At 34.0% G+C, this 27,030-nt stretch overlaps 1 protein-coding gene across 1 annotated transcript in view; it reads left to right on the top strand.

Moving 5' to 3' along the window:
- The window catches only part of TLL1 (tolloid like 1), a 184,185-nt gene that overhangs the window by 88,858 nt on the left and 68,297 nt on the right, over positions 1–27,030 (top strand). The window contains 4 exon segments of the mRNA XM_032465439.1: positions 2,429–2,607; positions 7,532–7,637; positions 14,068–14,192; positions 23,514–23,629. Of these exon segments, the coding sequence (XP_032321330.1) occupies positions 2,429–2,607; positions 7,532–7,637; positions 14,068–14,192; positions 23,514–23,629 (526 nt within the window).

Genomic DNA, 27,030 nt, shown 5'->3' with positions numbered 1-27,030 from the left:
CCTAGAGAGAGGTGATGAATATTTTTGAACATTGACACAGTTTACCACACAGTCATCGGAGAATATCTAGTACAGAAGTGACGTCATCTGACTTTACGGTTTAGAAATTATCTCTGTGCTGAGAAAAGACTGCTGTGGGGAGGGCATCTTTATGCTTATAGGCAACTTTTTTTATAAGCTTTGATCCACCAATCCGAGGCCAAAGTAGGGAATAACAGGTTATGGATTACTCAGTTACTCTCTATGGCTTAGGGAGAAGTGAGGCTTCTCTAAAGATGATGAAAGTTTTTCTTGAGAGGGCAGATCAATCTTATAATGGCTAAGCTTTAAAAGCAACACCCAAATTAGAAACAAAAAATCAAAAGCCATATACAAGAAAACAGTATCAAACCTGGATGCCGTTAGAAAGAAACCAAGATAATACCTAGACATGTTTAAACCATGTTTTTATAAATTGTGCGTATCACCCTGTCATTCCAGACATAATTATATGTACATATATTTAGCTTTGTAGTCATTTGAGCACCTAGAATTCGTCTGTCCCTAGACCTGACATATGTCAGAGCTCAAACCACCACATTTTTCTTTTTTCACAGGACCATTGTAACAGTCAGTGTGAGATGTGTTTTTGATTTCCATTATGAAACCCCATCTTATTTATTGGAAATTGTTATGCGTAAAATGCTAATGAAGGATGTTTTAGATTAAATGAATTGACCATATTGCTTGACTAGCTCCTGGATTTTGATTTGCAAAGTACATTCTTCTCTGAATATATCATCAAGAATGACTCAGTGTGGGTCATTTAGCTGCCATACAATCAGTTATTTCAGTTTCATGACTATTGCTTTATGGTAGCAAATATTTCCATTTAAATCTCTCCAAAATTTTGTGTTTTGCTACATCTAATACTTTACTATGTCAGCATGTAATCAATAACTATGAATGTATAAATTAAAGTGTGCTATTAAGAAATCTACCTGGGAGCAAAAGTACAGTTCCCTATTTTTCCCTGTCCGTTTCCTCAGTTTTCTCTCTATTATTGATTTATTAAGCTTAATTAACCATCATAATAGATTCATAAATAATAAACCAAATTACTCTTTCAAATTGGCATGGGATAGGTTAAAATGCTTAGGCATTTAAAGCCTACAGAAATAACTGGAATGACAAATATTTGTATTTGTGAACAATCAACAGGACTGCCAGATGTGCTTACTCTGAAGAACGAAATTAGTGGAATTCATTTTAATCATTTGGGCAACTAATTTTGGGTAATTTTCACATTAGAAAATGTGTTTGGTGGCTGGCACCGTGATAATTCCCATCTATTCAAGACAATTACTTACTGCCCTCTATTGCTGTCTGGAGGGGTGGCCCTTAGATAAGCTATTTTAAATTAAACCCTAATTATTGAAGTTTTAGGCCTAATTTTATTTATAATTGTGATTGTAATTAGTATATTATTATACCATTTAAAGATTAAAGTGAGTGTCCCTATGTGTCCACCCTTGCGTGTGTGCACACTCTTGCACACTGACACACATGCACACACACACACAAAGTGAGTAAATGGAACTTCTGTATTGTGCATAGAAAAACATCATTGGTAAGTATAAATGTCAGTAAGTGGAGGGAAATTTGCAGGAAGACACTCTGGATGTTTCACATTCTGACAGTCCAAGAGATTCTTTCAGAAGGTGAAATGGACTGTCACACTGAATATTTGCCTGATGATTTGACACAGTCTCATAAGTCTCATAACTCTAGCAGTTGATTTTCCTTCGCCAGTCAACCATTAACCCTAGATAATTCACCTTTGAAACGAATTTTCCTTGATTGACTTCTTTTAGAAGTTTTCTTCTTTAAGGAAATTCTTCCATGAGCAGGAAAAGTAATCCCTTTTTTAATTAACAACATCTTTCACAAATTTAATTCTGTTTTTCTCAAAGAGGAAAAATAAACTTTAATTTATATTTAATACTGAAATAATGGATTATTGCCAGATAACCATATTGACAAAGTAGTTACCTAAATGATTTACATGGGTTGTGAGAATAAAAAAATGTATTAGAAATAAATGTGAGTTGATGTCTTGAGTTTAACTGTATGTGTAATAGCCATTAACTATCATAAGTATCTTATTTTCTGATTTATACTCTGAATACTCCTAAAAATTACTTAAGGCACATCTTCTAATAAATGAATTAATACAAAACCACTTCAATTGATTATTCAGAGATTCTAATCGTAGATAAATTTACCAGGATTACAAGAAATCAGTTCTATTTATTAATGAAAAACTGTTCTTCCTCTGAATGTGCTGGACTTTATAGTTCATCAGAATTTTTTATTAAAGTTTCACCCTATTGTGATTCCCTCAGCATCTTCCTGTCCTCCACCATCTGCACTTTCTGCTTTATTCCAGATGCTGCTCCTATGTAGGTCGGCGGGGAAATGGACCTCAGGCGATCTCTATTGGCAAGAACTGTGATAAATTTGGAATTGTTGTCCATGAACTGGGCCATGTGATAGGCTTTTGGCATGAACACACACGGCCAGATCGGGATAACCATGTAACTATCATAAGAGAAAACATCCAGCCAGGTGAGAGGTTTCAGAATGTGGTGGGTTTAAGGTGGACTGAATATCTTTTAATAGAACTGCACTATTTATCATGTAACTTCTTGAAAAATGTGAGCTGACTTTGTTGATATTGTCAATCAACACTTTGCGTAGTTAAAAGGTACCCACCGTGGCATTAATTTTTAAATTTTTCCTACGGAACAAATGATCTTATGCATTTTTTTAGATTCCTTTTTTTCTTAAGATTTAACTGTTTTATATCTAAACTTCTGTGCTTTCTAAGAGTAGATGTAGGCTATTGAACCATAAATTAATATGATTACATTTTCATTAAAAACTAATTAAATAAATAAACTTAATTACCTCCCCCACCAAAAAAAAAAAAATCCTCAAAAAAAGGGAGGGGGAGGGTATAGCTCAGTGGCAGATTGTGTGCTTAGCATGCAGGAGGTCCTCGGTTCAGTTCCCAGTACCTCCATTAAAAATAAACAAATAAACAAAACTAATTACCTCCACCCTCCAAAAACCAGAACAAAACAAAAAAACCACAACAAATAAAAAAAAGTATTTTTTATACTTAGTTCTGTAATTTATATTGTAGGGACTTCGAAAGGGTCAAGGGTTTGCTACAAAATGTGCTCGCTCCATAGGAATCTATATTATACCAGGAACAATTCTGGAGAAAATTCTAAGGAAGTGAGTCATTTCCAGCATAGTCCAAATATTTCCTCAAGATTTCTCCTTCAACTTTACTACTGTAAAGACAAATTTATAAGAATGTTTTCAATTGTTTTAGTAGTTCAGTAATTAATATATAATTAAAATTTAATTTTCTCTAATAGTTGGTGTGCAATAATCACCGCATTTAAAGCTTCTTATTTGTTTTACTTTTCAAAAATTCATAAAGATCTGTCCATTTCATCGCCAAAAGAAAAATCCTGTAAGGCTGTGTGTATTTCAAGTGTAAGCAAAGTAGAAATGTGTCCTTATTTCCTTATTCATGGCCAGTTTTAAGTTACAAACATTGAATTCCTTAGAATTTCCTGTGATTAACAGCATTGATCTCTTTATTTGCTCATAACATATTTGTTGCCAATTATTTATTGAGGCATCATTGGATATTGGAGAGCCTGTCACGAAAATTACAAAGGAGTGTTGGGTATGTTCATAGACATAAATGATTGCAAGTGAGTGAGAAAAGTGAGACGGAATGTGCCTTGGTGAGTCAAGGAAGATGTCATGAAGGAACTGAAATTTAGAACTAAAGGGATTCTGACTGTGCAGAGGAGTGATGGAATTTCTAAGGTGAGAAAAAAGCATGATGATCAAAGTTACAATTACGTTTAATTGAATCATTTTGTTTCATGGTGAGTTACAAGTGGAAGACTGGTTGGTAGTTACCCAGGGAGGTTAGATCAGCGGGATCTTCTACATGAGGCTAGGAAATTTAGATTTTATCCTCTAACTACTGGAGACTAGTCAGAGGATTGAAAGCAGAGCAGGTTCAGATTTTAAAAAAGCAGGAAAGAATTCAGCTGTAGGGATCATTAACTGAGAATGGGGACGTGGGGGTGGGGAGGATGAATGTGAAGTCAGGGAAACCTCTTAGAAGCTTAAATAAATAAGCCATTTATAAGAGGTGTCTGAGTCCTTAGTTGGGGTGGTGTAGGCCAAGAAGAAGAAGAGGGAGTAATCTTTCATAAATATTTTAACAGGAGCATCACGTGAAGGGAAATCTTTAAGGCTTTATTTCTAGGTAAGGAGATGAATGGTGGATCATCAAATGAAGTGAGAACTATGGATAAAACAGCATAATTTTAAGAAGGGGAAAGACAAATAATAATTTCACTTAGCATATCCTTGAGTGTGAGAAGCCTTTAGATGATCCAAGTGGAGATGTCTAGTAGACAGGAAAGGTGAGTCCAGACTTTAGGCTATATCCAGAGAGAGAAATTTGATAGTGGATTTTTTCTGTCTAGGGAAATGCTGGAGGGAGAAGAAAATAAGATTGAGGGTAGAATAGGGGGAACACCAATATTTAAGCATCACTTTGTAGAAAATCCCTCAAAAGGCTGAGGAAGTTTGGTCTAAGAGGTAGGAGGAAAATCAATGAACGTGATGTCCCAGGGGAGAGAGATCACTTCAAGAATAAAGAAGTAATCAAAAGTGTTGAATATCAAAGAGAAGTAAATAATTAAATATATACTCCCAATGTAGAAGACTCTGACACCTGAGCCAGGTATCAAGGTTCCTCTGATACTTTATATCATTGGGAGAGAAAGAGAAAACATTTCTGAAAATTACTCCAAATACCAATTAAATGAGAAGAAGTCTGCTATTAACCACAATTATCGTTTCCTCCATTATGTGGACAAAAACAACTTACAAAAGAAGTGACTTTCAGAAACTATTCTTGCCCTTAAAAGTAGGATTCTGGTTCAGCATAAATTTGTGTACCTAAAACAAGTAAGAAATATATAGTTAGTATGTAAATGTATAATTCTTAACACAGTGCTAAGCAAATTATGGCCTTTCATTTTCTGTTGACTTAATGTTCAGGCTAATAGAAAACAATACTTTATTGAGTGAGATTTTCTGAGTATTCAGAACTCTATGCACATTTTGTCACCCCTTGTTTGGACTTGATGGTACTCTCAACACATAACATAATTCTCACTTTTCTCATCCGCAATTATTTGTGGACAGCTAGACCCTCCATATTCACAAGGTTTTGCATCCGTGGAATCAACCAACGTTCGAATCAAAATTTCTTAGGTGTTGTACTAAGCCATTTTATATAAGGGACTTGTGCATCTATGGATTTTGGTATCGAAGAGGGTCCTGGAGCCAATCCTCTGTGGATACCAAAGGCTGGCTGTACTACAGCAGGGTAATTCTAGTATGAAAGAGCTCGTGATGGAGAATAATCTTCAACAAATTTGTGACTTGCTTTGGGTGAGAAGCTTAAGATCAAGTGTTATTCAAGGGCAATGTCTAATAAGTGTGGACCTTGTCTTTCATTTATATGCAAATTTGTGACCTTGATAGAAGTCAGTTTGGTACAGGGATCGGATTACTTTAATCCATCTTGAAACATGCCTTCAAGAAGGAGGCTTGCCATTTTCTTTTCATTGTTTAGGATGAGTTCCACTGGTGCTCTGTATCTCCTGATAGCTCTTCCCTTCTTCCATAAAATAAGTCTGATTTTCTTTCCTTGGACCATATGTGGCCGTGTTCTTTTTAACCAGCACAGAACACTGTGTCATATACATGGTTCCGCTTCATGTTCCGCCTTCAGAAATTTTTATGAAACATTTTGCTTTATTAAAGAATTAGAAAATATGTTCCCATATTTGTGCTTGAAAGTTAAACTCTCCAGTGAGATTTAGATTAATAGTTATAAAATCAACTCCATAGCTTTATGAAAATCTCACCTTAGAATTGAATATGCTAAAATATACTTACCATTTTTTATGAAGAAGAGTTTAAACAGTTGCTTCTGTCAGAGGTTGAGATAATGCAAAGTACTTCCTGAGAAAGGCTGTAATACAGACAGACAAACCAGAGATTTGTGGAACATAAGATTTCACCGTATGGTCTGCTAAGTTCATTGAAAACTGTTTATTGTGTGAATTCATTGTAAGGTGGACTGACACACTTAACTCTGGGACTTGGGTTCTGTAACTTCAGGCTGATTATTTTGTCTTTAATGCCCAAGTGAGTGTATCAGATTTCCTTATCACATGTAGGAAGGATATTATACTCCGTGGCATCACTCAGTGTCTTCATTGCCTTTTGGAAAATTTTTTCCTAATGTGATATTTTTATATTTGGTAGTAATGTGGCAGTTGGTATAAAATTAAAATAGGTTAAGTGTTGTAATGGTCCTGTTTTGAACTCCAGTCTTGAATTTGAAATCCTAATAGCTCACTGATACATTTTGATGTTTCAAAAAGAGCTATAAAAGTAGCCATCTTTGGCTACTGAAATTGTGAAACATGACTCCCTGAAACCTAAACTAAACCTCAGGAAACACTCTGCTTCTGAACCACTGATGTGGATCTATGTACTTAACTCTATGTTATTACCAAATTTCAAGAAATAATATTACAATACAAATACCAATAGGCAGTTGAGAAATCTATTAATACAAAGATGTCCAGAAGTTAAAATAACAGTTGTGAAAAGTGAAAAAAAGAATTATTAAGTTCTGAGGCATATTCTTCTTAACCAAAATAGCCTTCCGAGTAGAGCCTCCTTTTCATCAAAGAGAATCTTGTTTCAGTTTTGAGTGAAATTTGCTGCTGTTTTTTATCTTTTTTTTTTTCCTGTGCTAAGGATATGTGAATTTCTTATTTTATTTTATTTTTTAATTTAAAAAATTTTTTAAGTTTTTTATTTTTATGTATATTTTAGTGATGTTATTTTATCTTTAGGGATAATATCACATAGCAAACATTTGCAATGTTGTGTGTACATACAAATACTGTTTTTTTTCTTTTTCCTAATGTTTCATAGGAAGCATTTTTTTTTGGTCTTGGCAAACGTAGTCATAAGAGAAAGGTGGGAAACTCATTAGGTAAAAATGTAACTTTTTATAGTCACAGTATCATAAAAAAAACAGTAAAATTTTAAAGGAACAAATATTAAGAAAAAGTGAAAGAGGATACAAAGAAAAAAAAACCATCATATGTCTTTGGCAATCTACCTTTTTGCTGAAATTAACTTATTAATGAAATTCACTATTACTATTTCAGAATGATACTCAGTTGCACACAGTGGCACAGGATGTGCCCTTTTGCATGTACCTGGCTGTTAGTGTGTAAATACAACCACATGAAGATCAGTGTTCAGTCGAGAGCGGATACGGGCCAGGAGGGGCTCTTCTGTTCTCTTTTCTGTCTGTTAAGAGGCTTCTGAAAGGTTTCTTGTGCCTGATCCTTAGGTCAAGAGTACAATTTTCTGAAGATGGAGCCTGGAGAAGTGAACTCACTCGGAGAAAGATATGATTTTGACAGTATCATGCACTATGCCAGGAACACCTTCTCAAGGTTGGAGTCTCAGGTTATACCTTTTGACTTTTAATTCCTATCCTCTGTGTGGCCCCTCACAAAACTATGTTTAACTTTACAACTAGAACCACTTTCAAATATTGCTGCCAGAAGGTACCAAAAATACTTGATTGGCATTTATAACCGACACTGGGCATTTGAGATTTTTAAAAATACATTTTCACATTTCCTATCAAATGAATAGATTCAAAGTAAAAATTAAAATGATACGAATTATTTAAATTATTTAATGTTCCTAAATCATGAAAAAGTTCAATTAAAATGATTACCAAACCCATCAGGATGTTAAACTGGCAAAGAACTTTAAATGAAATTTAGGCCTTTTAAGTCAAATAGAGAACTCAGTTGTTGAGCTGGAATGTTATAGTCTCCATGTGACTTACGTTTTTCTGCTGTGTGTTTTCTGTTGCTCAAGTACTAGTCATACTCAAAAATTGCTATAGTAAATAATTCTCAGAGAATGTTTTTAGGAAGATGTTTTACTTCATATAATTTAGAATTTTGCCATTTATTAACCTTGAAATTATTTCATTAGTGACCGAATGTTAATTTTTAAGAGTCTGATAAATTTGGGTTTTGATCTATTTCACTCTAAAGAAGAGATCATCAGGGAGGTAGTTCACAGGTAAGTAGTTCGGAGCTGCTAAAACCGTTGACGTCATCTCTTTTTCCCATTTTATGCCCATTTTATACTCGTATGTCTATTACACTCAATTTTTTTGGATCACTATGTCCATTTCACAATTCATTAATGTGTGCTTGTAAAGGCAGGGTCAGAAAGGAGACTAAAGTCTCAAATTAATTCCCCTGTTTTTATAAAAAAATTATTGGTAAAGAGAAAGGTGTAAACAAACTCTTAATACTTGGATACATTCTTAAATTATTTTCTTTTTAAGGCCAAACTTGATTATTAAAATAATTGAGTGGTAACCGTATTTTTAAAATCATTTTCTTCTGAAATATATACTATATATATTTATTCCAATATAATAACTACCCAAGTACTATCTCTGGAATTGAATTTAAGTTTTAGTAAAAATACATCCATAAATCTGGGCTGAAGTTAAACCTAAAGAGTTACAAAGCTTTGTTTTTAGGTCAGTGTTTGGAATTGAGTTTTACCTAGAAACATGCGAAAAATGGGGATTTGGGTACCAGTTTAGCCAAAGTGCTTCTTTTATACTATTGAATTATATTAATTAGAAATAAAGTGAATTTTGACTCTTTGGAACAGAGGAGGTGCTGGAGAGGGGAAGAAGTAATGTGTTCTTTCTCTCCTTGATAGACAATGAAGCTAAACCAAAGTCTGAAACATATATTTCCCTATTCTGTACTCCTTTTACATGTTTAAATTGTTTCTTTGCCATGAGCCACAGGGATCTTGCAGTTTATCGCCCCCTATATCGACTTAGGTGTTGGTAGTGCCTTTTTTCTTATTGTTTCAAAATGTTCCTCCTCACTTTTCCCAAGTAAAGCTATGTTCCTAGAGTGAAATTTACCTGTTAATAGAATTGATCCAATTCACATTATATTTTTGTCCTGCTTTTTAAAGAGGATGTTTACTAGCTCATAAAAATAGTTAAATAAATGAATTTTAAGAGAGGAAATATTTGGCATAATTCTCAGCCACCACCTCCGAAGTATTTGAAGTTTTTTTTTTTTTTTTATTGTGGTAAAGAAACCGCAATATCACATTTGCCGTATTAACTATTTTTAAGTAGATTTTAGTAGTCTTACGTACATTTGTGTTGTTGTGAAACATCTCCAGAACATTTTCATCTTGCAAAACTGAAACCCTGTCCCCATTACACAGCAGCACTCACTTTCCCCTCCGCCAGCCGCTGGTAACCGCCGTTCCACTTTCTGTTTCTGTGAATTTGGCTACTTTGGATACAGTATTTATCTTTTTGTGACTGGCTTATTTGGCCCAGCATAATGTCCTTAAGGCTCATCTATGTTATAGCAGGTAACAGAATTTCCTTCCTTTCTAAGGCTGATTAATATTCCATTGGATATATATACCACATTGTTACTCATTCATTTGCTGATAGACATTTGAGTTGCTCTCACTTCTTGGCTACCGTGAATAGTGCTGTCATGCAAATATCTCTTCCAGGCTCTTTTTCATTTTTTAAAAAATATAAACACAGAAGTGGGATTGCCAGATTATATGGTAGTTCAAGTTTTAATTTTTTGAAGAGCCTCCATAATTTTTTCTTAGGAGCCGGACTGTTTTGTAGTCCCATCAGCAGTGCAGAAGGGTTTCAGCTTCTCCATATCCTCACAAACATGACTTATTTTCTGGTTTGTTTGTTTTATTTTTTTGAGAGTAGCCGCCCTAGTGTGTGTGACATCTTGTCTCATTTTGGTTTTGATTTGTTTTTTTCTGATGATTAGTGATCTTTGTATATGTTTGGCCATTTGTATATCATCTTTAAAGAAATGCCTGTTCAAATCTGCCCATTTTTAATTAGATTATTCCATGTTTCTGCTGTTGAGTTGTAGGATTTCTTTATATGTTCTGGCCTTTCATCAGATATGTATTTTGCAAACATTTTCTCTCCTTTCCACTCTGTTGACTGTTTCCTTTGCTCAGCACAAGATTTTTAGTTTGATGTGGTCCCCCTTACCTATTTTTGCTTTTGTTACGTCTGCTTTTGGTGTCATATCCAAAAAGTCATTGACATAGTCAATGTCATGAAGCTTTCCCCTTTGTTCTCTTTTAAGAGTTTTATGATTTGGAATCTTATGTTTAGGTCTTTAATCTATTTTGAGTTATTTTTTGTGTATTGCTTTGCTAAAGGTCTAATTTTATTCTTTTGTACATGGATGTCCAGTTTTCCCAGCATCATTTGTTGGAAGATTGTCTTTTCCCCATTCAATAGTCTTGACAATTTTGTTAAAGGTCCCTTGCTATATACACTAGGATTTATTTGGGAGATTCCTACTCTAGTCCATTGGCCTATAGGTCTGTCTTTATGCCAATACCACACTGTATTAGTTACTTTAGCTTTGTGGTATGTTTTGAAATCAGGGAGTGTAAGTCCAACTTTGTTTTTTTTTTTCTTCAAAAAACTTTTGGCTATTCAAGGTCCTATGAAATTAATATGAATTTTAGAACTATTTGTTTTCCTATTTTCACAATAGATGCTGTTGGGGTTTTGGTAAGGATTATGTTGCTCATTTTGTGTGGATATCTTAGCAAATTAAGTCAACCAATCCATAAATATAGAATGTTTTTCCACTCATTTGTGTCTTTTTAAATTTCTTTCAGGGATGTTTTGTAATTTTCAGTAACAAGTCTTTGGCCTCCTTGGTTAGGTTTATTCCCAAATATTTTATTCTTTCTGATTCTATTTTAAATGGAATTGTTTTCTTACTTTTCTTTCCAGATGGTTCACTGTTAACTGTATAGAAATGCGACTGGTTTTTGAGTGCTAATTTTGTATCTTGCAGTTTTGCTGGATTCCTTTATTAGTTCTGACAGTTTTTTAGTGGACTAGGTTTTCTATGTATAAGAACATGTCGTCTGCAGAAATGACTTTCCTTTCTTTTCAATTTGGATGCCTTTTGGTTCTTTTTCTTGCCTAATTGTGCTGACTAGGACTTTCAATACTGTACTGAATAGAAATAGTGAGTGCAAATACCCTAATCTTAGATGGAAAGCTTTCACTTTTTCACCATTGAGTAAGATGTTAGCTGAAGGCTTTTCACGCATGACCTTTTATGATGAGGTAGTTTCCATCTATTGCTAGTTTGTTGAGTGTTTTTATCATGAAAGGATGCTGAATTTTGTCAAATGCTTTTTCTGCATCAATTAGATGAACATGTGGCTTTTGTCCTTCATTCTGTTTATGTACGTATTTAAAGTTTTATAGTTTCTTCTATTCCGAACCAAAATAGTATATAAAAGTTTTAGCTGTTTTCATCAGTGTTGACCACAAGCAGATTTACCCACTTACTGTGAGAAGACCAGGCCTGGATACAGGGGCCTTTATATGCATGGGTAATTTGTAACATAGATGCTTGCAAACTGGAACTGCCCATTTCTAATTAATAAAAGAGTTCTAAAATTTTATGAAGTTTCATAAAAAGCATAGTTAATTCACTCTTCTACTGTTGGTAAAACAAATGAAGGTTAGTAAGTGACCCCATCTGTGGTCTGTCTGAGAGAATGTTCAGGAAGAGCCGACATTGCTTAATGGCCTGGATGTGGAGGGAGAGACTGGTTAATTTTTTGACAATACAGAAAGATCAAAAGATTGGGTGATTGACCCCCATACAAATAGAAGGCAGCTTATCTCAGTAGATTGAATGAACCAAAATTCATCATTCTATTGTCTGAGTTTGAATATATCTACCCCAAGATGTCCTTGACCTTTTTAAATGGAATCTTTTTTGAAAACCAGGCAAAAACCAAAACTTTTCACAGATTACAATATTTTTTTAGAAGTAGAAATAGAAAATGATGAATACTTCATTGGCACTGAAGTACTGTAGAAATTGTAACGCTCCATTAATTTGAACTTCCCTGCTTAATGTATCTGTTGATTTGTGCAGCAAAGGTGAAGAATGGCTTTTCTCAATGCTCCCCTGTAGCTCACCTTGCCCTTCAGTTGCGTTGGCCTGGCTGGAGTGGCATCTTATTAAGCATGTGCAAACTCTCACTTTTGATGGTCAATTCCCATAAATCTTTAGTTCCGCCTCCCTCCCTTCATCTCAGATAGTATACATATGGACTTTTCTAGAGACTTAGATTTGGTTTTAAAGAGTTCCAATCTCTATCTGAATTATTGGATTTTGTATAAAGATCACTGCACTTACCTAGAAGCTAGGGCGGTTAGACATAAGTTACTCATAGATCATGTCACACCTCTGTTTACCATCGTCCACATGTTAAGAGTTTTCCTTGGGAAAGTTGAACTCTCTCTGGCACTCAGACCCTTTACAGGTCCTCCCATCTCAGGGGTGTCGTATTTCTTAACGTTCTTTCTCTCTGTGACGCTCAACTCGCAGTTACCCACAGTTCCCTCACCTTCACTTCCTTCATGTTTGGCTGAATGTTTGCTTCCAAGGGAGTTTTCCCTTCATCACTCTATTTAAAAGCTGTCCCATCAGTGGATAATCAATATCCATCTTCTCTTTCTTATTATAGTACCTGTCACTCTCTCAGTTATCAGCCTTTCGTTTAATAACTTTCTCCCTCCGTTAGAATGTGAAAATCAGAAGGGGAGTAATTTTTGTTTCTTTTATTTATTGCTATAAATCCAGGCCTATAACGACACTCAGTAAGTATTTCTTCAGGGAAGAAATAAGGAGAACTAAAATGTTGTTCTTTTAATCTGCAGTTTAAGTACAGTTTGTTCATGTATAAATTTTGGAAAGAACCTGTCACGTCGTTCATCCCAATTTAAAAGACTTTTTAATAATTGTTGTCTCTTAATTTAACATACTTTTATAAAAAGTATCTCTTTTGGGGAAAATCCTCATATACACACTCCATCCTCACCATCTGGAATAGTCTTCCCAGTACTTTTAACTTTTAAGCTCAGTACTTTCCTTAGAGCTATAAATGTTGATATTTTTGCAAAATTAGACTGTATCTTTAGTAAACTAGGTTCAGAATTTTCAGTCATGCATATCAAGAAAAAGGGCAAGTTTCTATCACAACCTTGGATGCAGAACAACCCAGTGTCTGTAGCTTAGCATTGTCAGGGCATCACTCAGTTGTTTTGCCTTTTTTGTGTTGTTTTGGTTTGCTTTGTTTTTTTGCTTATCAATTTTACCATGAAGTTTTTACATTGTATGTATATGTGTGTGTTTGAGTGTGTATATGTGTCACAAAATTATTTTGCTTTAAACTATTCTGAAATTTGACACTTTGTTTTTCCCTGTTCTTTTAAGAAGTACTGTAATTAGTGGACTTCTAAAACTACTTAGGTTAAATTAGCAGTTTAATTAAAAAATATCAATAGACATATTTTGTTTGACTTTTACAATTTTAGTAATCTAAAAATATTTATTATAAGCTGTTTTTAAGAAAATAGATCTCTATGAGGAAGAATTGTTTTACAAATTGGTAATGTAACTCTTTTTCGATCCTCAGAGACCAAAACAAAAAACATAGTGTACTTGATGGGGGATTATACAGAATTTTAGATTTTTAAAAAACATATAATACACATTTCTAAGGAAGAAGTGAATGCTGTCACTGACTTTATACACATTAAACATTGCAGTTTTTTTCTACTTTGATGAAAGTGTTTTGAAAGTCTGATATACTGTTTAAATCTCAACTCTGATATGTTTCTCCTTTGATTGACTCCAGTTTGAAAACAATAACCTATTTGTAAGGAATATACATGTCAATGTGGTGACTTATATGTGGCTTGCTTCTGATTTTTTCCAGGGGGATGTTTCTGGACACCATTCTCCCCTCTCGTGATGATAATGGCATACGTCCAGCAATTGGTCAGCGAACGCGTTTGAGCAAAGGAGATATTGCACAGGCAAGAAAGCTGTATAGATGTCCAGGTATTGCGCCATCCAAACTCAGAAGCATAGCTGTGCCTGACTGTGCTCTTCCAGATGAATAAGCCACAGTTTACTCAGCTGTGTACTTGTCTCTCTCCATTCTGGCAAGGGACTGACATATTCAGTTCAAAGTGACTAATCATAAAATGAAATAAGAGAGAACTCTGGAACTTTATTTCAACTTCAGAATTGAGTCCTGAATGATTTCTTTTCTTGCAAGTACCGTCGTTAACAGTATATAAATTTAAATTTTATTAGGTGGAATTTATAACTTTGTTGCAAAAAAATTAGTTCTAACCACAGTGCTAGTATGTTTGCTACTAGATAAAGTTGTGAAAAAAGATTAAAAGAAGGTCTTAATACAGTGTTCCAAGGAACACTAATGCTGTACTGGTCCAAGAAAGAAAAGTGTCTGCTTCCAAATTAGAAATACTGCATATTCTATGCACCTGCTGTGTACTCAAAATGCTTTGAAATAGCTTGTATCAAAGATACACGCTTAACTTTGCTTAACACAGCTTTTCCTCCGTTTTTCTGTCCATGGAAACCTCTTTTTACCTGATACTTAATCTGTAGAATTCACTTTCGGAAATGTTGTTCCAGGTACTAAGATCACAAGTGGTAAAATAATTATAAAATTTTAATTGGCTGCCATTCTTTATTGTGTGCATGTGTGTGGAGGGTAAACAAAGTTTATTCTAGGAAGAGCAACTCATTGAGGAGATTAAAACCATTTTAAAGGTTACATATACTGTTTCTAAGAACAGTTTAGAGCTGTAGCTTTTTAAACTTACATAGTTATCAAAGGAGTAAAGCCAACCACAAAATAAGAATCAACAGAATGCGGTAATCCAGTCATAAAGGACAGTCAAATGTGCTTACACATATTCAAGAAATCAATCATCTAAATTATAAATAATAAGTAGTTCATTTGTGTCCTTTTTCTTTTTTTGGTTTCCACATATAAGCGATATCATACAGCATTTTTCTTTCTCTTTCTGGCTTGCTTCACTTAGAATGACGATCTCCAGGTTATTGGCTGCTATTCTAATTCAGAGATATGATGGGTATATTAATCATTGACGTTTTACATAGATTCTTATGTTTAAGATTTAGTTCCATGCATTTAATTATTGGGAAGTTATATTAAGTTTACTGTGATTATTGGTATCAGTCCAGGAAACTATCTTTGTAGCGTACAGTAGGGGGCTAACTAATTCATTAACAAAAATGTAATATTTGCTCGTTGACATACAGTATAAAACCCTTTTGCTGAGCAAATTAACACTCAAGTGCAAGCAGAAAAAAAGTGAGTTGGTCGAATAAACTCAGAAAATAGCTAGGAAGTTGACAATTCAGTATGGGTTATGACATCTAATTCATTGATCGTTGGTCCAATCATTGATGGATTACCTAGAAAGAGAGTAAGAGTTTCTGAACTAAGATCTGGGGTATCTTGGTTTTAATGCAGAGAGGACAGGGTTGTACAACTGAATATTCCTTTTGAGTTTGGCTTATTTCCTTTCGTTAGAAATTGCTGGTGAATACAGCCAGTCAGAGGTGTTTGGCTACTTTTTACTCCAATATTTTACTCCTTATTGGTTTATGCTCAAAGCTCTGTTAAGATCTAATCTGTCTTTTATAAAGCTATTCCTTAGAACGTAATCTTGAAAGGAGTACTGACTGGGTTCACACTAAGATGTACAAGGATGTGACTTGTCAGGTGGGACCCTGAGTCCCAAAGGGCAAGTTTCTGATAGGCAGGTAACAAATAGGAGGCAGACTGCAAATACTGTCACTTCTCTTTTGGTGATAATAGGAAATGTGTGCTTATCAACTGGAAGGTGAACACCAATAACAATTTGTGTATTTTCAATTCCCTTAAAACAATATAAACTATTATTTTGTGGGACTTTGTAGGTGATAAAGAACTTGTAACCCATTATTATATTTATCTACTTATATGTGCCAAATATATAGATTGGATTTGTATGTGAGAACTCAGTTACTTACTGTGCAGTCAGTGTACATGCATCATGAAAAAGCCCCAAACAGAAATAAAGGTATGTTTTTAAGCTCGTGGAATGAGGATAAGTTTCTTTCAGTTTAGAATTGTTTGCCTTGCCATTTCTTGCTCTTACTTTTAGAAGCAAATGAGGGAGGTCTCTGTATGCATTGCGATGTGAAGAAAAGATAGAATCCTTCACAGCCCTGACACTCTAATGATATAAGACCCAGTCATCCATTTCCAGACCACACACACCCAGAAAGGATCAGGAAAGGGAAGGAAGAAAGGCTGCTCAACCCTGAGACTGACTAGGTGTCGGGACACTGCTGTCCAAAGGCCAATCCCATGTCCTTCCAAAGGCTTCCATGCCTTTCTAGCATTAAAGGCATCTGAATGGACACCTGTTAATGCCACTTGCCCTACATTACAATTCCTTGCGTCCTACATGCTGTCACGACATGAAACCTCCACGTGGGGCAGAGAACGGTCTTCATCTTTCCTTTATCCCAGTAGTCAAGACTCTGCTGTTGAAAGAGATCCTCTCCAGGGTACTGTGAGCGGTGGTGCGTCTTCCCCTCTCCATGAATGATTCATGTGTTCTCTTGCTCTCTCTCTTTTTGGGGGCCTTTTTTTTTTTTTTCCTGATTTTCTGAATGTATTTGCCTCTACTTTGATCTAATTTTAGGATAGCTTTCCTTTTTTACTTCTAAACCACTTAAATTTAACTCTTCTGATAAAGTCTCTGGTCTTTATTTGCATTTTCTATTAATATAGTTTTTCTGTGGTCCCATGACTTTTTGGCTTATAACTACTTAACACTTATACCAACTTTCAACCAAAATATTCACTCAGTAAATCTTCTTAATTAAATGTCAAGTAACATATTAAAACTAGGGAAAATGTAAAGTAAATTGGCATCAAAAATAAAGGGACTTCTGAGGATTAGAATTTTCCCTGTTATATGAAAGTGCTTATGTGTTTGTAGATGAACACACATACGATCTCCGTTCACAAATTCAAAGGTGTCATGAAACACACAGTACCTATACAGAACACCCATATACACAGATGCACGTCTGTCTGGAGCGTGTAGGGATGGAAGGCCAGCTTCAGTGTGCATGGAGTTTGGATACTAGAAACTTTTTAACACTTGTTTCATTAAATTTACTTTTTCATTCATATAAGGTTCTTTTTAGTTACCTAAAATATTTATCTCAGTTCCTGCTATAATTCTCTGAGACTCCAACTAGAATATTCTTGTTATATGTACTTGCATACACTTCTTGGCTAAAATATATTGCCAACATGCACAAAAAAAATTTAGCCATTTTCTCCATTTATTCATGGACCTATTTATTCATCTCCCATAAAACATCACGTAGTTCAGTTGCTGGTACCACACACAGGTCATCCAGGAACCCAGGCAGGACTGTGGAGGGCGATCTCCATTCTCTCTCTGCCTCACTTACTGCAACCAGTCAGCCTGGTACCTTCTTGGTCTCGGTATCTCACGTTGTGGAAATGAATCCCTCATCCGGGGTCCCTGGTCTTTGATGTAGGTTGCTCCAATGCCTCCTCATTAGCCTTTCTCTCCAGTCTGACTGTCTCTTTAATTCTCTGGCCACATTGCTATTCAAGTGAGTTTTTAATATGGAAGTCTTACTCTGCTTATTTTAGGATAAATGTTAATTTCCTTTTCAACGGCTCCTTCAAGATTCCCCACTCCCCTCTCCCCCCATCTCTTCCTTCAGCCTCTTCTCTGGGTATTTCCCCGACAGCCAGTTTCTCACCCCTGCTTCATGCAGCCCCTGACCCCACTGTATGCTTGCTTTCTGCCTCTTCCTCCAGCCAGAGCACTCATGACTGACTCCTGGCTAAATCCTAACTCCTATTCAGGATCCGGCTCTTATGTAACCTCCGACTTAAAAACTCCCCGGTCCCCAGGACTCCATGGTGGTAAATGCCGTGTTTGATTCTGGCCTTTATGTCTGACTCCTATAATCATCAAGTCATTGATTATTTCCCACGTTAGAGTATAAGGTTCTTTAGAACTGGAGTTGGGCTTTTTCCTCATGGTTTTCTGAATTGGATATAAATCAGATGCTTGATAGGTAGTTGCTGTCTGAATGAAATAGTTGCTTTAATATGTGAAAGGCCCTGCACCAGAAATTGTGGCCACAGAGAAGGAAGCACAGATTATACACACAGATAGCAATCACCTGCGGGGTTATACAGACAATGTGACATGTTGAGAAAGTGAATCTCTTCAGTAAAGGATACTGAAGCAGTTCTGAGAGGGGACCTAACTTGACCTGCACCCTGGCTGAGGAAGGCTCCTTGGAGTTGGTAATTGTGTTTCATCTGGAAGGATGATTCAGACTTGGCTAGGCAGTTACTATCGAAATATATTTTTAAATGTTTCAGTAATTAATCTCACCTTTATGGCTCAGATGATTTAGGATTCCTTTTAACATCCTTTACCTTAAAATCACTTTAACCCTGTATTTTATTTATTACGTATAAAAGTTTAAGAGATCCATGGAAATAAGAAAAAGTTAATTAAGTCGTGCCTAAGTTGATGAAATATAGTTTTATTTTACCCCGCCTTTAGAGTTTATCAAGATTCTTTGGGAAGAGATTTATGTTGCTTTATGGTTTATGTTTTCTTTAGAGTTAGCAAAATTATAAATATATTTTTATAGAATATGGGTAAAGAATTCTAAACCTTTGATATTTGCTGAATGTTGTAGACATTTGCTGGGGAAAATATTTGTAGGTGGAAATACAATCAGCTGTAAATTTAACCATATTATTAAAAAACACAGGAATTTGTAATAATTGCTCAGCCATACACAATCCAAGTAGCATTTATACAACTCAAACATAATTTTCTGTCTAGTAAGAAGAAAGATACATGAGAATTATCTGTTGCAAAAGTGAGATGAGTCATATGATGAAGTATTTAGAAGTTTAACTTTTTTATTATCAATTATTTTTAAACTTTGATGAAACACGTAACATGATCTCTCCTATGAATAAAATTGTAATCGCACAGTACAGTACTGTTAACTATATCTACATTGTTATACAGAAGATCTTTAAGAACTTTTTCATCTTGTGTGACTAAAACTGAAACTCCGTCCCTGTTGGACAGCGGCTCCCCACTCCCCTCCGCCCAGTCCCTGGCAGCCACCACTTTACTTTCTTCTATAAGTTTGACTCCTTTAGAAACCTTATATAAGTGCAGTCATGTTGTATTTGACCTTCTGTGTGTGACTGGCTAATTTCACTTAGAATAGTGTCCTCCAGGTTCATTCGTGTTGTAGCACATGATAGATTTCTTTCTGTTTTAAGGCTGAGTGATATTCCATTCTATGTATGTACCACATTTTCTTTATTCATTCATCCAATAATGGACACTTAGGTTGTTTCTGTCTCTTGGCTACTCTGAATAATGCTTCAGTGAATATAAGTGTACATTGTTTCTTTAAGATTCTGTTTTCAATTCTTTTGGAACAATACTCAGAAGTGGAGTTGCTGGATTATTTGGTAGTCAATATTTATAATTTATGAGGAAACTCCACACTGTTGTCCACAGTGAATGCACCATTTTACATTCCTACCACCACTGCCAAATGGTTCCAATTTCTCCGTATCTTCACCATCACTTGTTATTTCCTGCTTTGGGGGTTGTTTGTTTGTTTGTTTGTTTGATAATGGCCATCCTAACAGTTATGAGGTGATATCTCATTGTGGTTTTGATTTGCATTTCCCTGATAATTAGTGATGCTGAGCATTTTTTCACATATCTACTGGGAATTTGTATATCTTCTTTGAAGAAATGTCTATTCAAGTCCTTTGCCCATTTTAAAATTTGGTTATTTGGGGGTTTTGCTTTGTTTTTTGGTTTTTGTTTCCTATTGAGTTGTAGGAGTTTCTTATGTATTTTGGATACTAACCCCTCATTAGATGTATGATTTGCAAATGTTTCCTTCTATTCTGAAGATTACGTTTCCCTCTTTTGATGGTTCTCTTTGCTGCACAGAAGCTTTAGAAGTCGTAGTCCCACTTGTCTGTTTTTGCTTTTATTGCCTGTGCTTTTGGTGTCACATCCAAGAACTCATTGCCAAGACTAGTTATGAAGCTTTTCACCTGTGTTTTTTCTTCTAGGGGTTTTACTTTTAAGCCTTTAATCCATTTTGAGTTGGTTTTTGTGTACAGTGAAAGACGAGTCTAATTTTGTTCTTTTGTAAGTATATATCTAGTTTCCCCAACACCGCTTGTTGAAGAGACTATCCTTTCCCCACTGTGTCGTCTTGGCCTCCTTGTTGAAGATCCCATTTTACCATTTAGGTGTGGGTGTATTTTGGGGTCTTTATTCTGTCCCATTGGTCTATAGGTCTACCTTATGCCAGTACCATACTCTTGCTTATTGTAGATTTGTAATATGAAGTCAAGAAGTCTGAGGCTTCCAGTTTTGTTCTTTTTTCTCAAGATTGTTTTGGCTATTTAGGGTTTGTGGTTCTGTCTGAGTTCTAAGACTTTTTTCCCCCTACTTCTGCAAAAAATGCCACTTGGAATTTGATAGGGATTGAATCTGTAGATTGCTTTGAGTAGTATAGATAACATTTTAACAATACTGTTTTCCAATCCATGAACACATTGCTTTACGTCTGTCTTTAAATTCTTTCAGCAATGTTTTGTAGTTTTCAGTATACATGTCTTCTGCCTCATTAGTTAAGTTTATTCCTAAATATTTTATTCTTTTTTCTTATAAGTGAAGTTGTTTTCTTAATTTCCTTTTCATGTTGTTTGTTGTTTATAGATATGCAACTGATTTTTGTGTGTTGGCTTTGTATTGTAAAATTATATTGAGTTTTTTATTACTTCTAAAACTATCTTTTAGTGTTTGAAATTTTTATGATTTTGTATATATAAGATTATGTAATCTGCTTGGAGAAATAGAAGTTTAGGAGAGTGATGATAATAATTTGCCTTTGTATACAGAATGCCTTCTTTCTCTTAAATATGACTGAGTTTTGTAGCTCAGAGACACATTCCAACAATTAAGACCACAGCCTTTCTACCTGTGAAAAGAGGTATTTAAGGGTTAAAAACGTGACTAAGGGCATCGCAGTACTTGACCCCTACAAAGCAACCTTATGACATGCATATTAATAAGACAGCCACTTTACAGAAGAGAAAATTGAAGTTGAAGCTTTTGAGACTTGCTTGTATGACATAATTAACGAGGGGGTAATGCCATGACTCAAATTTCTATTTTCCCATCCACATAACTTTCTGAGTAAACAGACAGACTGTGCTTTTACCTTAGTACCATCTTTTCCTTGCTAATCTTCCTTTGATTCTTTTAATAGTAAAGTTTAATAATAAAGTTTTCTTTTTTATATCTGGGCATAAATCAACAAGTGGCCCTGAAAATTGATGAAAATCTTCTGTAATAGGGATCAGGTAGCCTGGGACAGCCACACTTATTGAGGAAAACGCACAAATGATTACCACAACTTGACAATAGGTGTTTGCACTTCTTGCATTGTAAGTAGGTGCTCTATAATAGATTTATTTAATTTTTGAATTATTTTCTGGTTTTTTCCTTCATTTTAGAGAGTCTTTTGTTTTATCTTTTTATCAGAATGATATTGTTGTTTGCATTTGTGGATTAAATATATTTGATTATTTTAATTCCACTTTCGGAAATCCAGTACCAGAATTCTGTGACTTAGTGGAGTTTTCAGTCACTACAGAATTTACTTTTAAGGTGCTGTGAATTACAGCTTTTTTCATTGAAACACACTCAACTCCTAAATGACTATCATCTAAACTGATCCTAGTTAGAAGCACATTGTTTGCATTAACAAACCTTGACAAACTTCCCTTTTTCTGAGGGCTCTTGTAAGGTCGCATTTATCAAGTTCCTTTAGATGATTCATGGAACGTGCTGATAATATGTTTTTCACCTTGAGCATTTTTGTTTCATTTTCAAGTTGCTTTTATTTGCCTTTTCATCAGAATAAACATTACTTTAAGTTTATTTGTTGTGAAAACATCGTATCTGTTATTCTATGTAAATATTTTTATCTTATCAGACTATTTTTACAGCTCTCCTTTGTGTTTTCAAAGTCATCATCTTTGTATCTTTGCTTCTTCATTTAACTCAAGATACGTGGAACCATTTATACCTTATTGATTTGATGAGACAAGAGCTCACCTGCTGTCAGCTATGACTGTATAATATGGTATATGTGAGTTTTTATTTCAGTCTCCTTCAGAGGGAAGGAGCTGTTTCTTTTATTCAAATTATTGATGAAGGTTATAAAGATGGCTGGCTGCAGCAGAGGAATTATTCTCAAATTAAGGATACTAAAACAGCCTAGGTTTATGTGGCTCTTACCATGTCTTGCAAAAGCAGCAAGAAAATCCATTGTAGAATGTGTCTGACTACAAACCTTGGCTGAACCAATGAGCTAATTACCCTCTGCTTTTGACTTTGTTGAAATGGCCCTTGAGATATTGGTCCCACGGATCTTGAGGCTGTGCAGCTGATTATTTGCTATTTCACGTGACTGGTAATTATTTTCAAGAAATCAGACAGGCTTAGTAAGAGGAAAAAATATAATTGCTTTCCCAGCAATTTCTCTTCGTGATCAACAAAAAACAGAGTAAATAAATGTCTGTATCTTGTTAGAAACTTGAAGTCTCCCATGATGTTTTTCTCTCTCAATTTTTTTCCACTTTATCTTGAGAAAAATTTTCATTGTGTATGACATTTTGACACCAATAAAAGTGGCTATTAGTTATTATTTAAGATTTTCTTTTTTTCAACTTTGATATGGTATTCATTATTAAAATTAGCCTCATTCTACATCAAATATGTTAATGGAATATTTCATGTGGCCTCAGAGACACATCAACTAGGCATCCACTGGCCTGAATCTGATTATGGGTGATTTATAAGTAGGCTACTGGTTTCTTGGGAATGAATGACAAAGATTTCCAAAAGGAAGAACATTATGAATGCCAGGTTATTTATTCATAATCTTGTTTTATAGTTAGCTCTAGTGATCCCATTAAGTATACTGAAATTCTGGTAAGAAAGACATAGAAAGAAATTATTTAGAAAGGGAAGATCTTTTATAAAATACAAATATATATCCTGACTAACACCTTTTCTGTCTAGTAAAACTCAAGATTTTATTTATGATGCCAATGTCTTTCATAAAAATTAAAGAATAATAGTTTTTGCTTTTTTAAAAAATCAAAAATATGTTTGTTTTTTTTTTTTTTTCTTTCAGCATGTGGAGAAACCCTACAAGAATCCAATGGCAACCTCTCCTCCCCAGGATTTCCCAATGGCTACCCTTCTTACACACACTGCATCTGGAGAGTTTCTGTGACCCCAGGGGAGAAGGTAGTTTATCTCATCAACAGTTCTCTTTCAGTCTCATATAAGCAAAGGTTCATCTTTTTTTCAAATATAATTTACTTTTTCAAAAATTCTTCTTTGTTTCATCAAATAAGAGACTAAATAACTCAGCACATTTATAATGGAAATTACTTCAACTCCAGGAATTTTTTGAAAGATGTAATTTTAAAAGAAATGTTAAATAGATTCAAAGGGTTGAAATAATACAAATTATGATTTCAGACAATGAAATTAAATTAAAAATCAGTTTCAGAAAGATAACTAGAAAAACCTCACATTTTAAAATTTTAAAATATACATCAAATATCCAATTCAGTCAAGAATTTATAATGAAAATAAATTATTTTCAGTTATAACAAAAATACTGAGAATATCAAGCCTGTAAGATACACCTAAAGCAGTACTTAGAAGGAAATTCATAAACTTAACTGCTCACATTAGGAAATAAGAAATACTAAAACCAGTGAGGTAAACATCCTCGTAAAAAGGCTAGAAAAAGAGCAATAAAATAAATAGAAAAGTACATAAAGGAGGAAGTAAAAAGTGAAAGATGAAGTTAAAAGCATGAAACATAGCATAAAATATGAACAAAGTTGGTACTTTGAAACAACTTAGAAAAATAGAGAAATGGATGAAAAGAGATCAAGAAAGAAAAAAAAAGAGAGAAAGCACAATTATCTAATATTCAGAATAAAAAGATTATTATAACCATAGATACTTTAGACACCAAAATGAGAATAAAGAATATTTTGAACATTAACTTAAAAAATGTAAATGAAATGGCAAATTACTACAAAATATTACTAAATTCTTTTTCAAGAAGAAATAAAAAGCCTGAATGCTTCTGTAAGCACTAAAGAAATCAAATTACTATTTGATTGAATAATTAATTAATTTTTTTCAACAATGAATATCCAGTCTCAGATGGCTTAATCAGTGAATTCTAACCTAACAGCCAAGTAAGAGATAAGTATAGTCTTATATAAAAATGTACAGGAAATTTAAAAAAGGATACACTCTTCTAGTTATATAGGTAACAAAATTTTGATAGTCATCCTGTTGGCAAGAACGGTATAAGAAAGGAAAATTTTAACCCAGACTCACAGTTGAATATGTATGCAAAATCCTCCCCAAATTACCAAACCAAATGCAGCTACATATGCATCTATATGTATATATGCATCTGCCTATAAATATATAAATAATACATAAAATACATTATATATGTATTTCAAGTACAGATATAGATGCAAGGAAATGTGTATATATGTATTATATATTATTTATATATGTTTGTGTGTATATGTATATATGTATGTATATATATATGCACAATTAGATGTATTTCAACTGAATCAAGAAAACAATCTATTATGATTTAACAACAACAACAAACCTTGAGCAAACTAGGAATAGAAGAATACTTTCTTAATTTTATAAAGAGAATCAACAAAAATTAGTGCAAATACCATTATTAATGAAGAAATCCTGAAATTATTTATTTGACTTAGGTAAAAAACCAAGTATGTCCACCACTCCCCTTCCTTTTTTTTTTTTTAACATTTTGGTGGAAATAGTAGCCTGTTAAGGCAAGACAATGAGATTATACACACAAGGATTAAAAAGGAAGTCATAAAATTCCCTTTATTTTATTGTTTGTTTGACTGGTTATAGAATTTAAAATTATTAAGAAACAAAAAATAAATTTATTAATTTCTGGATTTTTGTCTTGAGTGCTAATCTTAAAGGTCTCCCCAGACCGAGATTGTCTTGATGTTAATCTTTGTTTTTTACTAGTTGTTAAATGATTTTTTTACCTTTGGCAAATTCATCTGGAATGACTCAAATACACTTTGAGTTTTGGTGGGAATGCAAATGCAGCTAAAGAAGGTTTGGTCTCCTGATAACTGACTGTTGTTATGATTACTGTGGGTATGGAGCTGTCCAGGATGTTGCAATACTTAAACAATGAAAACTAAATGAAACTCTGGTGTAGCATAAGTAGATTTTACACATAGAAATTTATTACAACTGACTTGTAATAAATTAACACATATGTAATTCTTTATATAGTTATTTTTAATTTAAGAATTATGAGTCTACATTGTAATATGTAGGTGCTGATAAATTTCTATGTAGATTCTTTGGACAAGCCCTTGAAAATATAACATGAAAATCATTAAAAAGATACTGAAGAAAAAGATATAAAAGATGATAAAGCTTCAGAGAAAGTTTAAAACTCTACGTAATTTTTGAAAATAAAGCCTTATAGAATATAGAAAGCTTTGGAACAAGATTAATCAAGTTAAATCAGCTTTAAGAACAAGATAATATCTGAAAAAAGTTTCTCTTACCTAATTGCAGTACCCATACCATTAGCATTCAGTTTATTCACTTTTCTTGTACATAATAAAATGGTATTTTCTAGAGTGTTGCAAAAAGGAAGAAATAAACAAATTCATTAACTTTTCTATTATATTTTTTAACTGTGTACAAGGATGAACAAATAAATTGTAATATTAGTAAGTTGCCAATGAACAATATTAACCCATTTTTCATTCTTATATTTTCATTATTTTATTTCTTTAATATCTTCTCTTTACTTTTTTATTTTATTGAAGCATACTGATTTACAATGTTATGTTAGTTTCAGGTCTACAGAATATGGGTTCAGTATTTTTACAGATTATACTCCATTAAAAGTTATTGCAAGATAATGGGTTTAATTCTCGGTGCTTAGTTATTTTCTACATAGGAGTTTTTATTTCTTAATCCCATAGTCCTATTTTGCCCCTTCTCCTTTCTCTTTCTTTTTTGGTAATCACAAGTTTGTTTTCTATATCTGTGCATTTCCTTCTGTTTTGTGTATACATTTGTTTGTATTATTTTTTAGATTCTACACATAAGTGATTTTATACCATATTTGTCTTTGTCTGATTTTGTTTCATTAAACATAATATTCTCTAGGTCCATCCATGTTGCTGCAAATGGCAGAATTTCATTCTTTATTTATGGCTGAGTAATATCCCTGTGTGTGTGTGTGTGTGTGTGTGTGTGTGTGTGTATTACATCTTCTTTATCCACTCATCTGTTGATTGGAACTTGGGTTGCTTCCGTATCTTGGCTATTGTAACTAATGCTGCTAAAACACTGGAGTGTATGCATCTTTTCAAATTCATTTTTTTCCCAGATACATACCCAAGAATGGATTATTGGATCATATGTTAGTGCTGTTTTTAGTTTTTTAAGGAACTTCCATATTGTCTTCCATAGTGGCTGCACTAATTTGCATTCCCACCAACAGTGTACAAGGGTTCCCTTTTCTCCACATTCTCTCCAACATTTGTTATTTGTAGACTTTTTGATGATAGCCATTCTGACAGGTG

This window comes from Camelus ferus, chromosome 2 (genome assembly GCF_009834535.1).
Source record: "Camelus ferus isolate YT-003-E chromosome 2, BCGSAC_Cfer_1.0, whole genome shotgun sequence".
Taxonomy (NCBI): Eukaryota; Metazoa; Chordata; class Mammalia; order Artiodactyla; family Camelidae; genus Camelus; species Camelus ferus.
This window is presented reverse-complemented; position numbering and strand designations above follow the sequence as displayed.